This window comes from Bos taurus, chromosome 3 (genome assembly GCF_002263795.3).
Source record: "Bos taurus isolate L1 Dominette 01449 registration number 42190680 breed Hereford chromosome 3, ARS-UCD2.0, whole genome shotgun sequence".
NCBI classification, from domain to species: Eukaryota; Metazoa; Chordata; class Mammalia; order Artiodactyla; family Bovidae; genus Bos; species Bos taurus.
In genome coordinates this window covers 120,206,141-120,220,057 of record NC_037330.1, presented here as the reverse complement: position 1 = coordinate 120,220,057, position 13,917 = coordinate 120,206,141, and the positions used below count along the sequence as shown (strand labels likewise).

The 13,917-nt window shown below is 56.7% G+C and overlaps 1 protein-coding gene across 8 annotated transcripts in view; it reads right to left on the bottom strand.

The window, feature by feature from the left end:
- CROCC2 (ciliary rootlet coiled-coil, rootletin family member 2) overlaps window positions 1-13,917 on the bottom strand; it is a 69,243-nt gene that overhangs the window by 30,415 nt on the left and 24,911 nt on the right. For 7 of the 8 annotated variants that reach the window (XM_010803941.4, XM_010803943.4, XM_010803942.4 and 4 more), the window contains exons 12-19: window positions 12,807-12,989; window positions 12,251-12,395; window positions 11,677-11,823; window positions 11,239-11,469; window positions 6,830-7,023; window positions 3,670-3,797; window positions 3,129-3,277; window positions 2,431-2,607 (exon numbers count right to left, since the gene is read on the bottom strand). In XM_010803941.4, the coding sequence (XP_010802243.1) occupies window positions 2,431-2,607; window positions 3,129-3,277; window positions 3,670-3,797; window positions 6,830-7,023; window positions 11,239-11,469; window positions 11,677-11,823; window positions 12,251-12,395; window positions 12,807-12,989 (1,354 nt within the window). The remainder of the gene's footprint in view (window positions 1-2,430; window positions 2,608-3,128; window positions 3,278-3,669; window positions 3,798-6,829; window positions 7,024-11,238; window positions 11,470-11,676; window positions 11,824-12,250; window positions 12,396-12,806; window positions 12,990-13,917) is intronic. The other variant, XM_010803939.4, reaches the window with a different exon arrangement.

Here is a 13,917-nt window from a genome sequence, read left to right as displayed (position 1 = left end):
GGGCGCCCCTTTCAGTGTTCTGAGGATGAAACCAGCAAAGCAGAAGTCTGACAACGAACCTTGGTTATTCCTGCACTGTGACTCTTCCATCGCAATTTGTAGTTTGCACTAACATCTGAGAGTCCCATGCGATAACCCACATGGAGGTATTCACTTATCTATTCCGCCCACTCAGCAGTGCGTGCTTTAGGATGGCATGGAACACTGAAAGAGCCTGGTCTTGGCGGGTAGCTGTCACATGCCCAGTGTCTGCTTAGAGGCTGGTTGGCTGGTTGGCTGATGGATGAACACACTGACGGATGACTGGTTGGCTCATCAGACAGACTGAAGGATAACCAGATGCACGGATGGACAGTGGATATGGGTGGGCAGCTGAGTGTGTGGACAGAGGAAAGGGCCTGTAAGTGGCTGACAGATGAGTGGTTGAGCGAGTGAGTGCATGGGTGGCTGAATGAGCGGATGGATAGTCCTGACGGTCATGTGTGTGCATAGCTGGATGGGTATTTAAGCAAATTGATGGATAGATGTATGGTCAAGTGTGTGGATGGACAATTGGGTATGTTAATAGATGGCCAGATTTGTGGGTGGATGGCTGGGTGTGTGAATAAAGGATGAACATTCAAGTGGATAGAAGGATGACGGACAACTGAATGGAAACACAGTGCGTGCATAAGTGTGTAAATGTTATTGTTGTTCAGTCACTAAGCTGTGTCCAACTCCTTGTGACCCCATGAACTGTAGCCCGCCAGGCTTCCCTGTCATTCACTATCTCCTGGAGTTTGCTCAACTCATGTCCATCGAGTCAGTAATGCCATCTAACCAGCTCATCCTCTGTCGTCCCCTTCTCCTCCTGCCTTCAACCTTTCCCAGCATCAGGGTCTTTTCCAATGAGTTGGCTCTTTGCATCAGGTGGCCAAAGTACTGGAGCTTCACCTTCAGCATCAGTCCTTCCAATGAATATTCAGGGTTGATTTCTTTTAGGATGGACTGGTTGGATCTCCTTGCACTCCAAGGGATTCTCAAGAGTCTTCTCCAGAACCACAGTTCAAAAGCATCAGTTCTTTTGAACTGGTCTCAGCCTTCCTTATGGCCCAACTCTCACATCCGAGCTTGACTACTGGAAAAAACCATAGCTTTGACTAGATGGACTTTTGTCGCCAAAGTGACGTCTCTGCTTTTTAATATGTGTCTAGGTTGGTCATAACTTTTCTTCCAAGGAGAAGCATCTTTGAATTTCATGGCTGCAGTCACCATCTGCAGTGATTTTGGAGCCCAAGAAAATAAAGTCTGACACTGTTTTCAGTTTTTCTCCATCTATTTGCCATGAAGTGATGGGACCGGATGCTATGATCTTCATTTTTTGAATATTGAGTTTTAAGCCAGCTTCTTCATGCTCCTCTTTCACCTGTATCAAGAGGCTCTTTAGTTCCTCTTCACTTTCTGCCATAAGGGTGGTATCATCTGTGTATCTGAGGTTACTGATATTTCTCCCGGCAATCTTGGTTCCAACTTGTGCTTCCTCCAGCCCAGCGTTTCTCATGATGTGCTCTGCATAGAAGTTAAATAAGCAGGGTGACAATATACAGCCTTGACATTCTTTTTTTCCTATTTGGAACCAGTCTGTTGTTCCATGTCCAGTTTGAACTCTTGCTTCTTGACTTGCATACAGATCTCTCAGGAGGCAGGTCAGGTGGGCTGGTGTTCCCATCTTTTGAAGAATTTTCCACAGTGGTTGTGATCCACAGTCAAAGGCTTTAGCATAGTCCATGGAGCAGAAGTAGATGCTTTTCTGGAATTACCTTGCTTTTTTCTAAGATCCGGCGAATGTTGGAAGTTTGATCTCTGGTTCCTCTGCCTTTTCTAAATCCAGCTTGTACACCTGCAAGCTCTTGGTTCACATACTATTAGAGCCTGGCTTGAGGGATTTTGAGCATTACCTTGTGAGAATGTGAAATGAGTGCAATTGTGAGGTAGTTTGAACATTCTTTGGCAATGTCATTCTTTGGGATTGGAATGAAAACTGGACCTTTATAATATGTACATATATGTGTGTGTGTATATACAGATATACGTGTGTATATTTGTAAGTGGGCAGATGGGTGAATGTCTGGATAGACAGGTGGGTGGATACGTAGATGGATGGCTGGACAGGCAGATGGATGGACAGATGGCTGGGGGGGGTGGAGAGATGGATGGAGGGACTGAGTGGAGGGTGAATGTGCACCAGGAGTGCGGTGGGAGATCAAAGCTGCAACTACAGTGACTCTCACGGCGACTCCCACAGCCCGCTGACTGGGCCGGAGCAGGCTTGGGGGTGGATGGGGCCCGCCTCACGGCCCCCGTCACGCCTCTCACGCCAACCCCCGCAGCCCACTGACTGGGCCGGAGCAGGCTTGGGGGTGGATGGGCCCCACCTCACGGCCCCGTCACCTGCTGCTTCTCGTGCTGCAGCTGAAGGAGACTCTCGTCTCGCTCACGCCTTAGGCTCTGAATTTCCTCCTTCAGCGCCGCCCTCCTGGTTGCATTCTTTGCCACCAGCTCCTTCTCCTGTTTCAGCCGGCGTGCTGCTGCTTCCTTTTCCTCCATCAGAGACAGACTCAGGGTCTCCTGGGCCGAAGGAGAGGGACAGGTGTGAAGATGCATGGGTCAGAGCTCGCGCGAGCAGCAGGCCTCTGCGCTCCTGAGTGAGAGCAGGTTCGTGGGCACCGGGGCGGGACAGCTGCCGGGGGACCGTCCCGGCCAGCCGGCCGCAGGGCCTGTCTCCCGCAGTGACGGGAGCTGTGGAGGGCTCTGGGCCTCAGCATCCACCACGCCACGGCCCAGTCACAGCTCAGAAGCCGTTCTTGAGCTCAGGGAGTGCCAGGCACCCTGACAGCAGTGTGTGTGAGGACGTGCCACACAGGGTCTGCCCGCCTGGGACCAGCGGACGGCTCAGAGGGCACTGAGCTCCCTGCAAATACGGGCCTCAGACCGCGGCAGGTCAGCCTACACCCGGGGGCACCTCTTCTGTGAGGGACACAACATCCAGGCGCGCTGTGAGCGGTCCTCCGGCCCGCCTGCCACCCGCTGGTCTCCTGGCCCACTGCCCCTGCGGACACAGCAGACCCCTGGGCAGTGACCGGGCAGACCTTCTCCCTCTGGAGCCGGGCGAGGTCCTCGCGGTGGGCCAGCGCCCGGCTCTCCAGGGCCAGCTGCGCGTCCCGCTCCTGCTGCGCCGCCTGCCGCCGGAGCCTCGTCTCCTGGGCCTCCTGGACGCTCTGCAGCTGCTCCAGTTTCACTGCCGAGTGACAGGCATGTCCAGACCCATGGGGAGGCCCAGCCCCCAACACCCAGCCGCCCGTGGGCCCCTGGATCTGGGAAGGCTGCAAGCTGGTGGGACAGAGCCCCCCGACCACTCAGCAGGCGCATGTCTTGATGGCAGCCCCCACAGGGGCACGGGGTTGGGCAGGGGCTACCACGTGGACCTGTGACAGCCCATCCCGAGCCTTGGGCCGGCAGCAGGCCTGGCAGGTGCCCGCCAGTCGCAGACGGGAGTGGCAGGAGCTCTTGGGTGACCTCAGATGTGAGCTCCCTGCTGTGTTCGGGCCCCATTGGGGCGCAGTGACTGGGGGCTGCCCACCAGGGGACAAGCTCAGGGAAGCGGGCAGAGGGGGCCCGTCGGAGCAGCACCTTGCAGGGCCTGCCGGGCCAGCCGTGCACCCCGGGCCTCTCCCTCCAGCTGCTCCTGCCGAGCCTGCAGCTGCGACGCCAGCTGTTGGGCCTCAAAGAGGCTGCTCTCCAGGGCGTCCCTCTCGGCCCTGCAGAGAGTCATCACAGCACAGGCGAGTCACCCACACCGGCAGAGGACCCTGCTGGACGAGGGGCAGCGCGGAGCCTATTTGCTAGGAGGGTGTCCTCCAAGGCCGGGCTGTCCATCTGAAGGCAAGCAGAGGATGGCTCATTCATTTTAAATCTCTAAGAATAGATTGGCGCCCACACAGAAAATAGGTGGATTAAAAAGCTAAATACAAAACCAAAAAGGTAACAGCTAAGCAACTCTGAACTGTAAAAAGTGTAGAAAAAAGTACAGAAGGATATTTTATAGTCTTAAGCGAGACACAAAAGCCAGAAGACAAAAATAAGGAGGCCAACAGTTCTGAGTACATTTAAAGAGAGGGAGGCAGAGTTTTGTGCAGAAAAGATTCCACAGATCAAGTCAAAAGATGGGGGACAGACTCGGAGACAATATTTGCACTAAACATACTGTAGTTAATATCCATCGAGTACAAAGAGCTCCTACCGATCAATGACAGAAAGTGGCTTATCCTATCCTACGGGAAAATGAGAATAATGGCTGTTATTCACAAAGAAAACAGGAATGGTGAATAAACACATGAAACTCACTAGTCCTCAAGGGGGTTCAGATTTCACCTGTGCCGTTTCATCCATCATGCATCACATTAGCAAAGCTGAAAACAGTGATCATATCTCTTGTTGGCAGGGGTGCGAGGGCCACTTTGGCAGACGGGGACTAAAGCATACACTGTGTGTGTCTTTCTTTGGACCAGCAATTCCAGTTCTAGGGTCAGCGCTTTAGAAATACACGTGAACCGATGACGCAGTCCAGGACACTGCCTGTAGCCTCACACAGGGCCTGAATCAGACTCAGCGTCAACGCGAGAACATTTCAGAAACCCGGTGCATCTCGTCCGCTGCTAACGATGGTGAGGAAACTCTCTGCCCGCCCTGAGAAACAGCCTCCAGCGCAGAACACACGCAGCACCATCCCTGGGGTGAAGCTGCCTCTGAGTCTGGGCACAGACAGGGCCAGTCAGAAAATGCCTGGGATGAGCTCGGCGACTCAGCAGCTCCCGCTTCTGGGGAGGGTGATGGCAGGACCCGCCTCTCCGACAGCGAGTCCATCAGTCGCCAGCCAGACAGCGCGCCTGTGTTCACGTTGATGGTTATGTGCTGTGTCCTGCCCTGAGGCACGGTGAAAAAAACCCACTGGCCAAACAACAAGGACACTCCACAAACACTCAGCACAGACGGCGTGTGAAGACACAGCCCACGCCCAGCCCCAAACAGGCCGGCGGGCCAGGGAGCGCTGTGGGCGCAGAGGGCCTTGCCTAGCCTGCCCATCTGGCCCCCGAAGCCTCCCTCGGGCCCTGCACACGGCTGCTCTAGCATCGGGGTGGGGCGTGTCAGCACCTCCCAGGGCGCCCTGGTGTCTGCAGAGCCCAGGAGCCTCACTTCTCTGATACCCGCCCCCCAGGTCCCCGCCATCTAAGCTCCCACACGTTCTCCACCCCCCACGTCCATGTGCCTGTGTACTCTGCCTGGAGGGCTCTTCCCAGTTTTCTGTCTGCCTCACACCCACTTTCTCCCAGGCGCCCGCCTGGTCCCCTCTGGGGTCGTGGCCTGTGTGGGTCAGACACTGAATGGTAACCCAGAGGGAGAGACTCTGAGAACGAGTCCAGTCTCTCCCTCATCCCGCCTCCTGGAAGGCAGCTGGCACCACGAGCAAGGGCGTGGGGGTGCGGGTGAGGACCCAGGCCATCTCGCTGAAGCCTGAGAACTGGGAGGGGTCCCTGGTGCTGCAGCCTTGTCAGGGCCTGGGACTGGGGGCCAGACGACCTCAAAACCCAGGGTCCTCACTCATTAGGAGAAGCAAGTCACGTCAAGCACCTTGTCAGCAGAGGCTCAGACTGGTCACTGGGAAACGCTGTATAGTGGGCATGTGACTCTGTCTGGGGTCTGCAGGACCACCGTGTACAGAGACCCTGGGCCCAGTGGTCACGGGTGAGTCACGGGAGGATCCTCTGACCAGGGCCTGTGAGCTGGCCAGCAAATGATGGCGGGAGGAAAGAGGCCCCCGACCCCTGCCCTGAGTGCCAGTGGGGCCTGGGAGGGGCCAGGGGCAGAGCCTGGGACCCTCTGCTGCCGCCGACCCACAGAGACCTCGTCAGGCTTCCTGCTGCAGTCTGTGCCCACAGTTGCATTGGGAGGGGAGTCTTCCCTCTTTCCTTCCCTCTTTCTTCCATGACGAAGTTCAAGGACCGCGGGCTCTAAGTTTCCTCATAGCCTCTAGTTCTGGAATTCTGGGAGGAACTCTTTCTACAAAAATACTTGGATGTTCCTTAGACGGGCACAAGGTGCAGAAAGCCATGACCTGTGGATGTCGTCAGAGGTCACAGGCCAGCTCAGTTCACCAGGCAAGTCTGCAGGGCACCCCTTCTTGCCTACGAGTGTCTGTCTCAGCTCTCCTGGCAGTGACCCCAACGGTTTCAGGGTTTACCATGCCCCCCCAGCCTCATGGCTCCCTGGAGCTGCTGCCACCCAGGCTCCAGGAATAAGCACAGGGCCACAGGCTGCCCGTCTGAGCCCTGTGGCTCCCAGGATCCACTCAAGGACATCAATGGCTCTGTGTCTGCTGGCCATCTTGCCCGCTTTCACCTTGAGCCTGCCCAAGAATGACAGGGGAGAGGCGGGCAGTTGAGGGTACCATGGGAGTGCATGGATCCAGCCTTGCCTGAAGCCGTGTATACCCGGTGCTGCTCAGGTCCGTGAGCAAGACTTTCCCCACCTTTCTGCTGGTCTGAGATGGGTTTCTGCTGCCTGCCACCTGGCCAGCGCAGCCCCGTCTCTCAGGAAGGCTGTCCTAGGCACATGTGCCTCTTCCAGGGGCTCCTTGGGCCCTCAGGCACTGTGTTCGCCCCTCACTTATAGCCTCTCTCCCATATACACACACTCGCTCTGCCCCTGCAGTCACTGGGTGACTGCCCATCCCCACTACGTGGGCTCCTGGAGGTCAAGGCCACACGAACACTTGCTCGTAGTCCCCAGGTACCTGAGATCGGCTGCCTCCTCGGCCATGAGCTGACCTTGCTTCTCCAGGGCCTCCTGCTTGGCCAGCAGCTGGACTCGCTCTTCAGACAAAGCCTCCTTCTCCTGCAGGGCCCTCTGGAGAGCGGCCATCTGGGCCTCCTGGTCCTGCAGGCTTTGGGCCAGCTGCTTCTCCAGGGCCTGTTTCTTGCATGTGACCTAGAGGAGGAGGAGGGGAAAGTCCAGCAGAGAGAGTGGGAGGGTTACGAGGGGCCTCTCGAGGGAGAAGGACTTCGGAAAAAGTGGTTTCCTTCAGAATAGCAACAGAGGAAAGAGTGGAGGAGGAGCGTGGCCAGGAGACATAGAGGACCCCCCGTGCACATGTGTCTTCACAGCAGAGGGGCCTCCAGCCCTGAAACCACGATGGAGAAATTACTGGGTTGAGCATCGCCAGGTGGGACCCAGCTGTCAATCTAAACAGCAACCTTTGCTGGGCCACAAGTTTCCAGGGCTGGGAGACATTGCACAGAAATGTGAAGAAGGTCACAGAAGACCAGGTTGTTGCAGACTAACACCTCCAGCAGGAGCATCACAAAAGTCTGGACAAAATCTGTCACAGGAGTCCAAATACGGCCTCAGAGAGCTGCCCAGGAGCTGAGACTGAAGGAGCCAAAATCTCAGAGGAAAGGGAGGCAGAGGAGGAGGCCACCACTCAGCATCTCTTCTCTCCTTAGAGCATGTGCGGATTTAAGTCTGGGCTGAAGAGCTGAGAAGCCAGGCAGAGCTTCCAGCAGTCCTGTGTCTTTAGGAGTATAAGAACTCGGGCTTACAGACCTCAGAGCAGAGGGTCCTGATAAGCATCCAAGTTTCCAGCTGTAATCACAGGAGGGCTTCGTCCTTGTAGTGCTGGTGAAGCAGAATAGACACTCCCCCAAACCCGGCTCCCCTGGAGGCTCAGATGGTAAAGCATCTGCCTGCAATGCAGGACCCGGGCTCCATCCCTAGGCTGGGAAAGTCCCCTGGAGAAAGGAATGACTACCCACTCCAGGATCCTTGCCTGGAGAATTCCATGGACAGAGGAGCCTGGTGGGCTGCAATCCACGGGGTTGCAAAGAGTCAGACAAGACCGAGCCGCTGACACTTTTGCTCTTCTAGCTTTCCAGAACATGAAGATCAGGTTTGAATCATCTCAGGCATGGATTACAGTGATCTGCCTCCACTGCCTGCCAGAACCAAAAGGCAGTCTTCCCTAGAAGAACAGCATCATCGAGATCCTGAAATTATCCCTACAGTTTTTTATATTTAACACGTGGCTTTTGTTCAACACAACCAGGTATGTCAGGGGTATAATCACTTGGCAAAAAGCTGCATGTAAGATAAAACAGACACACGCGCCTCCCTGCCCGTCTGGCTTCCAGATACTGAAGTTATCAAACACGGACTTTGACACAGCTGTGATTAGCACGTTCAAGAAGATGGGTGGCAAAGTGTGGACCTTCACCACAGAACCGGATGCTTAACAGAATGAGAACCACGACATGATCATCTTAACAGAGTCAGGGAACACATTTAATGGGATTCAAAACCCATCCATCGTTAAAAAAAATCTCAGCATGCCAGGAATGAAAGAGCACTTCCTCAATCTGATAAGAGGCGTCTATGAAAGACCTGAGGACTGCATCATACTTAACGGTGACATTCTTTCTCCAGTCGGGTTTGCCATTAACAGAAAGATGGCCACGCCCACCACTTTTTTTCAACTTTTTTCTGTAGGTCTTTAGCCAGTGAATTAAGGGAAGAGATGAAAGTCACTGAGACCAGAAAGGAAGTAAAACCGCTGTTATTCACAGATAGCGTGATGATGTGCATGTAAAATCCCAGTGCTTATCAGTCTGTCTGTCAGGGTTGCATGATCAAAAGTTGATATATGAGATTATATTTCTATATACTAGTAATGGACATAGAAAAATGAAATGGGAACAGCAAGGCATAATATCAAATCCAGGAATTAGTTTAATCAAAGATGTGTAAGACCTCTACACTGAAAACTACAAAACACAGCTGAGAGGAATTAAGTAAAGAAAAAACGGAGAGATGTACCATGTTCATGGATAGACAGCTGGGTAGAGTTAAGATGTCCACTCTTCTCAAACTGATCTATAAATTCAACAAAATCCCAGGCAAAGTTCTACCAGGGTTTTTTGGGTGTAGAAATTGACAAATATGATTCTTAAATGTAAATAACCAAACAATCTTGAGAAGAAGGATTAGATGGGAACGCTCAACATTACTTCATTACAAGATATTAGAAAGCTACAGTAATGCAGGTTACTGTAGCAGGTTTGGTGAAAGGATGAACAAATCGGTCAGTCTGCACAGATGAACAATATGATCAGGACACATACACACACACATATGATCAGTTTATTTTTAACAAGTTGCCAAGATCATCCAAGAAGAAAGGAAAGTCTTTTAAAAATTGGAGCTGAAACAACGGGATATTAATGCAAACATTAATGGACCTCAGTTCCTGTTTCACACCACACACCCACAGTTTTCACACCGTCATGTACATCAGAATCACGAGGACGGATGATTAAAATCCAGAGTTTTGGCCCCATCCACAGAGTTTCAGATTCAGTAGGTTTTGGGAGGGCAGCTGAGAATCTGCACGTTAAGCAGGTTCTCAAGTGATGACTGACGCTGCTGGTCTGAGGAGCACGCTGTGAGGGGCTCTGCTGTACAGAAAAACCAGCTTTAAGTGGATCACAGACCTAAGAACTGGAGGGAAACACATCGGATACTGTCTCGTCCTTGGGCTGGGCCAACATTTCTCAGACAACACCTAGAAAATACTAACCATAAATGTTTAAAAAATTTGCTAAACTGAATATTGCCAACATTAAACTTTCCTGTCCATCAAAAATGTTGGCAACAAAATGTGTACACAAATCACACAAACGTGAGAACATCTGTCTGACAAAGTGCTTGTACCCAAGATACGTGAACTAGAAACCCGTAACCAAAATGGGAAAGCCCAATAAAAGTAGACGATAGCCCTGAACAGACACTTGACAAGATAAGGGATACAGATGTCTAATAAGCACATGAAAATGTGCTCAATGCCTTTTATCATCAGAAAATGGCCAGCAAAACCACAGAGGCAAGTAACTCCACACACTGAGAGTGGCAAGGCGGGTGATGCCAAGCGCTGACCAGGCTGAGCAGCAGCCGGAAGCCGCCCACAGTGCTGGCAAGTGGAATGATTCAACCACTTGGGAAAACTGCTTGGCAGATTCTTTAATGTTCGAGAACATCTACCCCGTGACTCCACAGTTCACTCTCAGGTATTTACTCAAGAGAAATGAGAATATCCGTATAGATTTGTACATGCGTGCTTGTAGCAGTCTCGGCTACCTCCAAATCGGAAACCTAAAAATCCAGCAGTGGGGAAATGGGTAAAAGATGTAATTTATCCACACGACGGAATATTACTATGCTGTCAAGAGCAGGAGCCTTTGCCACACCTAACAACAGAGATGACTCAAAGACGTCATGTTGAGGGTGAGAAACTGGGCCCCAAAGTGTGTGCACCCCACGACTCCATGTGCAGCAGTGTCTGAAGCTGGTGAAGCCAGTCCACAGTGGCGAGGTCAGGGCAGGGGACGCCTGGGCGGCCATGCCACCGGGGTGCTTGCTGGGCTGCTGCAGACACTCTGCATCCTGACCACGGTGGTGGCCACACCAGGGCTCACCGCTGAGCTGTGCACTGGCTTTACTCAACGTAGAGATGCATCAACCAAAACAGGGAAAGGACAGGACAGAGTCTGAGAAATAGGAAGAGGCTAGCCTGAGTCCCGAAGGTGACCGGCCATGAAATCTGAATGCCACGGGGGCCCAGGACTCTGCAGGGACGGGTTTCCACGTGCACCACCAAGGCTGGAGTCAGGAGAGAGCAAACGGGCCGCAGTGTCTTGTGCTACGGAGTCTGACCACCCACATGGAAGATCCACGTCGGCAGATTTGGGAACGGATGCACGGATGCAGCTGTGAGCGTGTGACTGGGCAGCTCTGTTGTGTGGCCGTGGCCCAGGAAGGAGACAGACAAGACGACGGAGGGGCAGGGGAGCCTTTCCCTAGAGTGTGTGAGCGTCACTGGGCCTGAGGCCTTCGACCCTCTGAGCAGGGGGGACCCAGCCCCTGGGTGCTGGGCCCAGGCCTGACGTAGACGTCCTTTCTGTGTGCCGCATCCCCATCCCCTACCTCCCACACCGGGAAGCCAGCTTCAAGTCAGCCAAGTTGGGCAGCCTGAGGTTAGAAAGCCGACGTCCAAGGGCCAGCGCGGCTTCTAAATCCGTGTGTGCCCGTCCACCCCAGAGGCGGGGCGGCCCTGCCGGATGGGGCTGGGGACTGGGAACCCCATGACCCCCTCACCTGGCCCACCTGCTCCTGCAACTGGGCCCGTTCTCGCCGGAGTCGGGTTGCCTGACCCTCCAGCCGCTCCAGCCGCTCCTCCAGCCGCCCGCAGGCCCGCTGCAGGCCCCTCCTCTCAGCCCGCAGGAGCTCCACCTGCCGCTCGGCCTGCGCCAGCTGCTCCCGGGTGCCCGCCTGCCCCTGCGCCAGCGTCTGCTGCTGCGCCCGCAGCTCGTCCCGCTCCTGCTCCAGCTGCCGGGTGGGGGGGATGGGGGTGGTCTGTGTGCAGACCCAAGCCCCACGTGCCCTCGCCCCCAAGTCCAGGAGTGGATACGGTGGGGAGGAGGATGGACGAAAGGGGAGCCCTGAGCTCGGGGGGCCGGGACTGGGCTGGGGCTCACGGCTGCTCTGGGGAAGCGGGACCCGGGGGAGGTCCGTCCCCCTGGGCTCTCGTCTCACCTGCAGGACGAGGTGGTTCAGGGAGCCTTTGTCCTGAGCCAGCGCCTCCGTCACAGCAGCCATCTTGGCCAGGGAATCCCTCTGCTCCACCCCCTCTGCCTTGAGCCGGCTCACGAGCAGTTCCAGGTCAGCTTTGCTGGACTCGGCCTAGGGCGGGGAGGGCAGAGGTCACCCAGCAGGGAAGCTGGGATGGGTTCTAGATCTGGGGGAGCTGCGGTGGGGTGGGGAGTGAGCTGCGCATCATGGAGGCATGCAAGCTGGAGCTCCGGGGGGCCTGGAAGTGGTCCCGCAGTGGTGAAGCCCCAGGGGTGGATGGCGGCCCCTGGGTCCAAGGCTGCAGCCGGGGAGGCAAGCGGGCAGCCCAGGGAGGGTCCCCCAAGAGCAGCTTGGCCAGCACTCAGGGGATGGGCCAGGGCACACTGGTCGGGGACCAAGGAGGCCACCCTCAGGCTGGGGCCGGGGAGGACAGGGTAAGGTGGGGTGGCGTGGGGACACCACTGAGGCTGGGGCCGGGGGGTGGCCTGTGAGCCCAGGCTGATGAGGAGGGGGCGGGGCAGGGCGGCTGGGGGCGCACCCGGGCCAGGGCGCCGTGCAGACCCTCCCTCTCGCTCTCCAGGATGTCCCTCTGCAGCCGTGCTGAGTCCAACGCCTCCTGGGCTGACACCAGCTCCGTCTTGAGCCCCGAGACTGTGCCCTCCAGCTGCTCCAGGCGCCCTTGACTGAGACCCAGAAACAGAGGGCAGAGGGCATGAGGCCACCTCAGGACGAGAGCCGGGCCACCTCGTGGGGCCCGCAGTCAGGGTGACCGCCTGAGGCTGCCCCCAAGGCCCAGGGCCCTGGAGGAGCACAGGTCCCCTGCAGGCCTGGAGTAGCTACCCGGACCTGGGTGACAGCTTGGGCCAGGAGAGGGCACCCATGCTGGGGCCCACCCCAGCGGGGCCCCAGGGATTGGGGTGGGTTTGCCCGAGGTAGGGGGTCTGGCACTGGCTGGACTTGGGGTGGGGTGTGAAGGCGGTGGGTGGTGGTCAGCGTGAGAGGGTCTGCTGTCTCACTAGCACCCCCTGATGAGGCTGGTCCCGGGGGTGGGGGGACGCGGGGCCTGGGGGCCGAGACGCCTGCTGGAGGCCCACCTGCTCTCCAACGCCCTCCGGCCGCGCTCGCCCTGCCGCTCCAGCGCCTCCTTCTGCTCCGTGCACTGCCGGAGGCTCCTCTGCAGCTCTGCGTTCCTGGCCTCCAAGGTCTGTTTCTCAGCGTGGGACGTGGCTGCCTCCCCCCTTAGCTCCTCAACCGTCTCCTCGAGAGCCGTCTTCTCTCTAGAAGGAGGCGAGGCCAAGGCTGGGGGTCCTGGGCACATTCGCACCTCTGCCCAGCGCCTGGGGGGCGAACAGGGCAAGGGGGCCACAGAGGCCGCTCTGGGCCAGGCTCAGGGACACGTGCGGACCACCCCCAGCTGGTTTGTCCAGGCAGGGTGGCTCCTGGGTGTGGGCCTTGCGAGAGCCTGTAAACCCGGAGGGCCGACCCTGGGGTGCCCCTAAACTCGGGCCTCTGCCCCCGTGCGCTAAGCCCAACCAGTCTGGCGAGACCCCGTGGGAAGGAGGGAACCCCAGCCTGCCAGGGGCCCCCACATCTCCAGGTGCTGCTCACCCGCCCTGACAGCCGACCCTGGAGACCCGCACCCTCGTCAGAGCTGAACTCACTGCTGACCCCCACCCAACCCCGAGGTCCCCTCTGCAGGTCACCCGCCAGCCAGGACTGGATCTCAGCTGTTGCCTACCCGGCCGGGCCCCAAAGCACCGAGTCCTGAGGCCCCAAACGCCTCCTGACTCAGCCTCTCATCCCCTTGTTGAGGGACTGCTGGGTCTGTCTCTCCCAGACCTCAGGACGCCGCGGTCTAGCTGCTCGTGGGAAGGCGGTGTCCCAGCGAACAGGCCCCCGTGGCCCCGCCCCAGTGACCGCTGCTCCTCAGCAGGCTGAGGTGGCCCTGCCTGCCCTCCCCACACCATGCCTCCGCCCATCGCTCCTACCGGAAGGCCCTCCCGAGACCTCGCAGACTCCCCCATTCCTGCCAGGCCTAACCTGCCTGCTCCCGTCTCTGCCATGGTCTGTGCATGAGCAGGACTGGGTCTAATCTTCCCTTGGACCCCCTGTCCCAGCACTGAGTGCACTGTCGGGCCCTCCAGAGAAGGGGTAGCCCCGAGGGACCTGCAGGCCCGACCCCCGGGTGAGCGAGGGGAAGCACGG